The 9,812-nt window shown below is 33.9% G+C and overlaps 1 protein-coding gene across 2 annotated transcripts; it reads left to right on the top strand.

Moving 5' to 3' along the window:
- The first annotated feature begins 1,436 nt into the window (after positions 1–1,436).
- On the top strand, positions 1,437–9,606 carry LOC148041253 (uncharacterized protein C24B11.05-like). Of its 2 annotated transcripts, none has more exons than XM_087687796.1 (10): positions 1,437–1,479; positions 3,324–3,396; positions 3,999–4,064; positions 4,340–4,437; positions 4,546–4,583; positions 4,822–4,909; positions 6,927–7,127; positions 7,226–7,291; positions 7,379–7,474; positions 9,583–9,606. In XM_087687796.1, exons 2-10 carry the CDS (start codon positions 3,333–3,335, stop codon positions 9,589–9,591), a joined length of 726 nt encoding a protein of 241 aa, XP_087543922.1. In that variant the 5' UTR covers positions 1,437–1,479; positions 3,324–3,332; the 3' UTR covers positions 9,592–9,606. The 2 variants fall into 2 exon arrangements, with proteins under 2 accessions (XP_087543922.1, XP_087543914.1); XM_087687788.1 differs by lacking the exon at positions 9,583–9,606 and adding an exon at positions 7,965–8,660.
- The last annotated feature ends 206 nt before the right edge of the window (positions 9,607–9,812 follow it).

A 9,812-nucleotide genomic window follows, 5' to 3' on the forward strand; every position in this document is an offset into this window, starting at 1 on the left:
AAGTTGATAATGTTCAATACAAGTGTTGTCTATGGTATAGTTGTATAATTGCATTAGAATTACATAAATTTTCCAAAACCTTTCATGGTGAATTCTTCAACTAAATGCATGATATACATGCTAGAAATACATAATTATATGCATCACACTTATTATTTCAATATAATATTCTTATTACATGTGATTGGTACTTATGTGACACAAAATAATAACAGATAAGAGAAGTCTTTGATCAACACATTTAACTTATCAAGAGAGTGCTTAGTCTAGCTCAAGCTTGAGAAGATTGTTTGTTTCCTTTCTACCATGCCTTTTATCCTAAACCTTTATTTCATGTAAATCAATACCTATGAAGTTGATAGTGTGTTTGCTCTTGGTCCACCATATGTTCTCATACTAGACCAGTAGTTCACCTTAATCAACATGGATGCAAATGATAGTTATGGAGGATGTAGGTTTATGTTTAAACATTTGGCCTTTATTGCAAATATACTAGTAGTTTGATCATGAGGGGGAGAACATCTCATACACAAGTTGTCAATCATTTGAGACTATAGGTTGATGTTCAAATATTTCACATTTGTAGCATACAAGGTAGTAGTTTATTCATGAGGGGGGACAACATGTCATACGCAAGTGGGCAAACATTTACATTTGCTTATGTGGGATTTTACATTTTCTTTAAAGAATGGTTCTATTCTACAATGAATGTGCCCACTCTAACTGGAAGAATTTGAAGGCTCGAATAATTCATTGGCATCATCTCTTTCTAAAAGAATGGAAAGCTCTAGGTTGTACTTTCATTTTCAAGGATGGAGTGTAGATGTTTCTGACGCTTTATCACAATTGTATTCTTAGTAGGAAAGGAATGGATTGCTTTCGTAACAACTTTTAGCTTGTGCCATTTTTTATCCCAAACCATAAAGTAGATTCTAATTTATGGAAATAAAGCAAAAAAAAAGGGATGTACAAATGTTAAACTACAATACTAGATATATATATATCACCAAAAATTAGCAAGTATACTTATGAAGTGGTTTGCTAAAATTAAATTGTTTAAAGAGCAAGAGTTGCATAAGATTTCTTGCAAGTACTGCAATTGAATGTTCTTTATCATGCTTGAAACTTCCTATAAAGATACATCTTTCTTAACAACAAACTATCTTTGAATCCGAATGTGTAATGGCATAATGATGAGACTCAAGTAGTTAGCTGGGAAATCCCCCATATTAATTATACAACATCCAATAGAAAGGAAGTAAGCAATTAGCACCATCCAAACACCTCCTAACTTGATGGTCCACCTTACAAGAAAAAGAAGGTGAAGCATTTCTTTTCGTTCCTGCGAATTTTTTAAGCATCTTTGATGCTTTCTTTTCATTGTTGTGAATGTTTTTCAACATGCTTGAATCAATCTTCTATATAAACGAAGAAAATATAGACAAACAAGCTCTCTTTCTTCTGAGTCTCCTCATCCATGTGAGTCATGCCCTCTCTTCTAGCTCCTATTGTTTAAGTCCTTATTGGTGCTTCTTCAAGTTACTTCCTTTCGAGCAAGTCATTCATGATTCTAGTAGCTTTTAGTTTCTAGCTTCATTTTTTGTTCATCACATGCTAGGTGAACTCAAATGCTCTCTCTCTCTCTCTCTCTCTCTCTCTCTCTCTCTCTCTCTCTCTCTCTCTCTCTCTCTCTCTCTCTCTCTCTCTCTCTCTCTCTCTCTCTCTCTCTCTCTCTCTCTCTCTCTCTCTCTCTCTCTCGCAATGTTTAGCTTATTGAGATATTGAAGTTTTGTTCACAATTAAAAGTTGCAAACGCTATCAAGAAGACAAATGCTAGGAGCCTAATCATTTGAAATATAAAGATATTAACTCATGATAAAGTTCCCCATGACAAAGTTTTGAGTGGAAGCAAAATTCAATGCATTGAGATGCTTCAATTCTTGCTAGAGGGAAACTTTTGGATGAAGTAGATTTCTTTTCTTGAGTTAAAAATTATAAGAAATCGAAAACCTCTTCCCAAGCTGTATAAGCTCCTTTAGAAGAATACGAACCAAGATGCTTTAGCACTGCTTCCTTAGAGCAGTGTGTTTACAAATTTCACCATAGTAGCCTGGCAGTTAGTTATATTTATGGTATCATATGGATAAGTAGATTGGATCTATTCCTTAGATCAACTTCTAAGCTAATGTTGTCAATCAGTCAAACCATAGGGCATAACCAGATTGACTCGATCAGCTTTGAATAAAGGTTAAGAGAATTGGCTTTAAATAAGTATACAAGAACTAGCTTTGAATAAAGGTTTCGAGCTCAAAACACTGAAAATTAAAATGGCAAATAAAAGCAAGTCGTGTGTAAATTTCACTTATATTCTAGGGGGTGCATGTGTGTATGTTTGCAAAGTGAGTGAGTGATTGAGACATATGTACATACATAGAGGGGTGTGTGTGTGTGTGTGTGGGGGGGGGGGGGCATGATTCTCACACACCCTTGCTATGCTTATGTAAGATAACACAAGCATAGCATTGCCTTATGGCATAAGAACAGCATGTTTGGAAACTTGACATAGTTGATCTATGAAAACATGACTTATTTCACATGCTTTAGTTGATAACTTGCATGTTGTATGGGGTTACTAGCATGAGAAATTTAACACTTAGGAATTGCACTCAACCCTTTTGCACTTTCAATCTTTATGGTAGATGGTAAACATATCCATTAATAGATGGTGATTTTTCTTAATTTCCACATAGACATCAATAGGATTTTATTCAAAAGTCCATCATCACTCCATATTTGGTAGCACATCACAGTTGTGATAGTTTTTTAGATCATTTATGTTCAACCACAACAAGTGGTATCAAGTTGCTATAGGGAAACATTCTTTTCACCCATTATGCCTAGAACTACTAACACTTTGACATCTGGCCTATTCATAACAAAATCAAGGACACCTATGTTGTCCTTATGACCAAACAAAATTGAATTTCTAAGTGTTGTCTAAGTTGATTGCATCTTGATAAGAGATGTTCTAAATATTGCACTAGTTAATACATCTAACATTTGCATTAAAAAATAATGGTGCTTATAGCACATTAATAGCATTTTTTTTGTAAAATTCCAAGTGTACCCATTCATACACATGCATGTGATTGTTTAAAAATTCACAACAATAACGAAACGACTGTGACCAAAGTCAACTAGTTTATATGATTCATTTAAGATTTAGATTAAGCGATGTTGTGTTCTAATTACTTGAATTAGAGAAAATCACATGAATAAGTCTAGTGTATGTTTTAATGGAATTTTGACCTTTCTTGCAAAAGTTGTGTAGTATGATGAAAGAACTGCAAGAGCTTTCTCGTGGAGTGGAACCTCATTTTGAATGCCTTCTCTTTGGTAAGTTTTTAAAAATGTGAATAATTTATTGATATTTCTATTGAATATATATATATTGTTTGGTAAGTTGTAGAAAATACTTTATTTCAAAATTATTTATAGCTTGTAAAACTAAACAACACACAGAATCATGCACACAATTTTTTTTCATGGTGGATTTTTATTTCCTTTATCCAAAATAATAGTTGTGATATGCTTGAGCATGCATATCATAGTTGATATATGTGTTCTTTTTTTTTTCAAAGTGCTTGAAAAGGAGTAGCATCATAACAACTATATATCCTTTCAAAACTCAATTGTTATGCTTACTTTTTTCAAGCCATTCATAGATATATTGTATATTAGTGTACATACGTGCACACACATGTGTGCACGTATGTGTGCACACATGTACACACACAATACACGTGTGTATACGCGTGTGTGGATGCGCATGTGTGCACATGAATGCACGTGCATGAGGACGTGTGCTTCTTAACCAAAAGTCATAGTAGTCACACTAACAATGCTAAAATGTGTGGTTCATCATCCAAACTACTAAAATGTGTGGTCATCATCCAAACCTTAATTTCTCATGTGTTTTCCTATGTCTTTATGTGAAGATATGGATGACACATTGTACCCCCGTCACACAGGCTTAATGGCAAGATATCGAGAGCATCTTATTGGTAATTAAATATTGGCCTTGTAAAGTTGATACAGATAAATGAAATGCTATTAGCAATTACCCTCTCATAACAAAAAAGTCAACTTCTTCGTATTGGGATGACCCTTTATGACTATTTGAGGGGGGATTTAAACTAGAGATAGACATGAGATGTCAAAGAAACCAATCATTAATAAGTACTATTGTTTCGAGCTTACTTGCATTATCACTTCAAGCTCTTTATCTTTGAGACATTTACAGCTAATATATTCACTCTTGATAATGTTTGTTAATTAGAATTTTTAAGGGAAAATCATGGGTATGATTGGGAGATGGCTTCAAATCTTGTTGATGAACTCTATTTGAAACATGGATCAACCCTTGCTGGACTTGTGGTATGATCTTCCAATGATCTTTCTTCTCACACACCTAACATATTCTACAACTATTCTTAATGTGTATTCATACAAGTTGGCTCATTCGTGTGTTTTATATTTATGCAGGACTTAGGACACATATATAACTATGACGAGTATCATGGGTATGTTGATATGAACCTTATGGTTATAGGAGTGCACACAAGTGGATTAAAAGTTTGTAGGTTTGATCATGCTTGTGACATTGTAAGAAGGCATTATTAAATTCTATGGTGTGGGTGCCCCAAAAAAGCATTGAACAATTGCATTAAATAGACAAGGAGTTCATTTTGTGTATTATATTTCATAATAAGGTATTATCAAAATTTTCTACATTAAGATTTCATAACCTTGTGCTTGCAGGTTTATGCATGCAAGGTTGCCTTATCATAACCTACAACCAGACCCTAAGCTAAGGGAATTATTGTTGAGCATGCCACAACGAAGAGTTGTAAGTATTCTAACCATGTGGATAGTCCAATATATATCCATACACTTTCACATTAGAATGCTCAAGATCTATTATCCTAATGTTTATCAACAAACACATTAGACACTCAATTTACAACTTCTTGACTAGCATTTGCATACCACATCTTGGGTAATAGGACATGAATATTCAATCAATCAGCTGTGTTGCAAACATTATAATCACTACATTTATGAAAATTTATAGATAACCACAAATTGAGATATCATATTTCCAGCCATTTATCCCAACCTTTAGGTTATATAAAGCTAGTTGGAACTTAGTGATTAACTACATTACATTGACAACATATATGATCAAGCATATGTAGTGTGTATACATAAACAAAGAGATTCATTGTTAGGAAGAGAATTGAGAGGAGAAAGCAGACTACATATGAGAGAGAAAGTTTGGATAAGGAGAGAGAAATACAAGAAATGGAGAGAGAAAGAGAAGGAGAAGGTGAGACGAAAGAGTCTATCTTTGTTATTACTGAATAATGGAAAAAATCAAGTCTCTTACATCTCATGCCTAGCCAATGTAGATAGTGTATTATTTTCCCAAATTATTAATATCTTCCCAATCCTTTACATTCATAACATGCAAAACCAAACTAATACACACTCATGATCAAGCACAATCATCTACAATAGCATACATGCATATAGAGATCCAAAAATATCACACACACACACAAACCTCAATTTTTTATCTTATGGGAGGCCAACCTAAAATATCATGTATCAATATTGGCATGCCTTAGCCTACATAAAATTATTTCATATTATATTCTTTCAAATCATAAAGCAATGTGATAGAAACCCCTCCCTTTGGATGTCTTCCTTAGGGGATATTGAGAAGCATTTCTCTTAATGTGTACATTGCCACCTAGAAAGTTCGTAAACATTATATAATATCCTTGGGCTAAGAAGATGGACAATAAAGCTCCTTTTCTTGCTAGCATTTGAGAGTGAAGGGAGGCATTTAGCACACCTCTTCCCATGATTTAGTATTTCCAAATTTTCATTGCAAAACTCCTCCATAGAGATTTGAGGCATGAGTTTTGGATCTCTTTATGAGTGCTTCAATCTCATATAGAGGGAAGTTGGTGTGGCTAATATTTTCCCATTGGCTATAGGAAAATGCAAGATTAAAGTGGAATTTTAGTAGTAAGTATTTCATTAGGAATTTTTCAATACTTCAAAAAAAATTTTGAATGTTTGTTAAATTTTAGTCAAGATGCATGAGCATACTTCACATATTGTCTAGTTTAAAATATTTCCAAACTTATTCATGATATTTTTATGACTTTATCAAATTAAGGAATTTGGACTAGGTAAATGGGCCAATAGGGTAGCTAGTGCAAGGAGGGTAATGACCTACCCCCGATTCAATGATACTTTTTAATGTGAAATATATGGATTCAATCCATCATTTCTTCATGTTAAAACTATCTTCATTTTAGCCCCTTAATGTAACCTAATTTTTTTATAACAACAACTACATCTTTTCTTACACACTTTCTTTTGAGATTTTTTCTAAACTTCCTTTATGCTTAAGGAAGAGGATGGATCTTGATGCATAAGAAATCCGATGCATGTGCAAGAAGATTGAAGCACATAATCTTTACTATAACTCTTTTGGGTATTCTACTCTAAGTGGCAATGCACTTTAAAACACATCGAGGTTTTTAAGTCATCCATATCACTCATATATTTTGTCTTTCTTACTAACTCATCATTTACTTACTTGTTCGTGCATTTGATCTCTCACTTAATTGCTTATTCACTCATTTTTTCACTCAAATGTGCACTTATCCTAACTCATCCTACAAACTTGTGCTTGTGTGCATGTCTTTTGCAAGTGAAAATTACATGTTCACACAGAATGCCCTTTTTGTTTAGAGAATTCTACAAAAATATTTTGGAACCAAAGATATTTCACAATTTTAAGACATTGAAATGGAGTTTAGAAAGGCAATAATTTATTGTCTTGACAGGTGTTCACTAATGGAGACCAAAAGCATGCTTCCATAGTGTTGCAAAGATTGGGCTTGGAAGATTGCTTTGAGCAAGTTATATGCTTTGAAACAATTAATCAAAAGGATGATGCTATTGCTCCTAGGCCAATTCTATGCAAGCCTTCTATTGACGCCTTTCATCATGTGATTCAAATGGCCAAAATTGATCCAAACAAAACCGTATGATTATGTACTTTTGTGCCTTTAGATGGTGAAATTGTCATTGAATAAATCTTCCACATGTGTTACAAAAATCTTTTGCATTTCAAATTATGCAGCTATTTTTTGACGATAGTCCTCGCAATATACAAGCAGCCAAAGTTGTTGGTTTACATACTGCCTTGGTGAGTTACACAAGGACTCACTTTTTATTCATTAAAAATGTAGCTTGCAAATTTTGCTTCTATGAAATGTATTCTCTTGGTTATTAGGTTGGAAGCTCCACCAAAGTAGAGGGGGCTGATTATGCTCTAGATTCCATACATGATGTAACAATGGCTATTCCAGAAATCTGGCAATATCAAAATGTAAGTGCCCTATGTTAACCAATGTATGCCAAATGTATGTTCAATAATTAAACATTCTATTTTGTGTCTTCTAGAAAGGGGATTGGAATGAAGAAAGTATATAAAGAGGAAAACATGATTTGTGAGAAGAGACTTAAAATTTAAATAAAAGTGTAGACACAAATCAAAGTTTTGCCCATTGAAATGAGCCTATAACACTTTAAATACTAATGTATACATGGCATTGAGGTTCTCCCCATTCAAATAATTATGTTTTTATAAGACTAATAGACTAGGAGAAAGGCTGAGATCATCCTATTATCAATGTTGAAAAGCCAAATTTCAAGTTTGTGAAACTTTAAAGATGTCAAGCACACAAAAATATTTATGTGGCCATTAGCAATACTTTTTCTAAAATGTTTGCCTTTGAGGAGAAGAATCCTTCCACACTATAAGTAAGCCTAAAGCTCTCTTCATGTATCATGATGCAAGGTAATTGCTATCATTGTAGGTTAAAGAAAGGAGAGAACATGGTCCTGTTTGGTATCAACTCACTTTTCACTTTGGCAAACTTTAACAAAAGTTACCCAACCTTTATTTTCAATGTATGTTTCCTCTGTGTGTGTGTGTGTGTGTGTGTGTGTGTGTGTGTGTGTGTGTGTGTGTGTGTGTGCGCGCGCGCGCGCGCGGTCACGCACACATGGGTGTATGAGTGATCCATACATGTAGACATGCATATGTGTAGTGCACACATGTATTTTGATAGGACATGTAGAAATTTTGAGGTTATGATGTATAATAAGCCTCTTTAGAGGAAGTTCAAGGAACTAGCATCCCATTTGGGACTTCCGCTTCCACTTAATTCTTGTCATAGATTATAGACTAAACCATAGAAACACAACATAACTTGGAATTATATGTCAACCAAAAGGGCATAAAACCCCTACTTTGCACACCTTGATTCATGCAAAGGTCAATTTGATAGAGATTTTTTATGGAGCTTTGCTCATGGGAAAGGTTTGCCAAAGAAGAAATTTTGCACGCACCATGTCTAAGATATGTGAAGCTACTTATTATACAAATACATTGGCAAATGCTTTATTTTGGCAAATGTTTGGTAGTTTGACACATTCTTTCTTGCAACTTACGTTTTCTTACCATTTTGCATGGACTAAAATCTGGGCTTTTTCTACATTAATATTGAGAACATGCAATTGTACCAATTTTGGATCTTCATTCTTATTCCCATCTCTCTTTTTTCATAGTTCATCACAACAATATTGATTGTGAGTAACATGCTGATATTGATGGTTCCATACTCTTATGTGTTTCCCCAATGTTGTATATATTTTGTGGTGCTCACCTTCTTGGTTCCATCACCCACCTTGTACATTTACCTCATTGGAACCATGACTACAATGGGTACGTTCTCAATCACTAATAAAGGGATATGACTATCCTCACAAATCTCTACATCTTAAGTTAATATTGCCATGTACAATCATTGCCTCCAAAAACTTTGGTTTTCCACATGTTCGCTTCTATTTAAGCCAAAAAAGGTTTTGTTACCTAGAAATCTATGAACCATACACCTTATAATGAGACTATATTAAGTCCATGTTACAACAATATGCTTAGAAAGCCCCCTTCTAAGAGAAAAAACTTCACTACCCTTTTTCTAGGTATAGATTTTAGCATGAACTTCCTCACGTAATATATGCAAAGCCTATATTATATGAGCCTCTTTGAGGCTAAGTAGTGTGTTTTTCTTCATAATTTTCAATGCAGAGATATTCAACCCATATCCCTTCAAGTTTCTTGCATAACATCTTAACAAGAATGGATCAAGGGGGATATGAATGCAGAGATAAATCTGGTTTTATCTTTCTACAAGAAGCGGTGTATTGTGTTTGTGTTTGATATTGTAGATAATCAACTCTACTTGGGGGTCTAAAGATGTTTGTATGGCACATCATAGTCCATGTAGAGCTTTTAATTATATTGATGGCCTTTATTAACATATATTCCTTTTATAAATGATATGGTTTGACTTGAAGGGAGAGAAAACTCCTCTTATCAATCATAAAGATGATTTGTAGATCCTCTTGTTGTATTGACTATGTTTGAAGATACCTTAGATGTGTGGCTTGCACAAGGATTCTAAGCTCATATAAGCTATGCGCAAAAACAAATTCAAGGTACCCAAATCAATAACATCAAAGATGGCTCGAATAATGCTATTTATCAATCCATAACATAATATGTCTAGTTTTTTATGAATTATTTAGTCTTTCTTTGAGGAGATGTATACCTTTGGAGGACAAAAAGATATTAGAAAAGTTTTTTTGCATGATTTGCC

Source organism: Lygodium microphyllum, chromosome 1 (genome assembly GCF_053477565.2).
Source record: "Lygodium microphyllum isolate KBCC chromosome 1, Lygodium_microphyllum_v1.1.10, whole genome shotgun sequence".
In the NCBI taxonomy this organism is placed as follows: domain Eukaryota; kingdom Viridiplantae; phylum Streptophyta; class Polypodiopsida; order Schizaeales; family Lygodiaceae; genus Lygodium; species Lygodium microphyllum.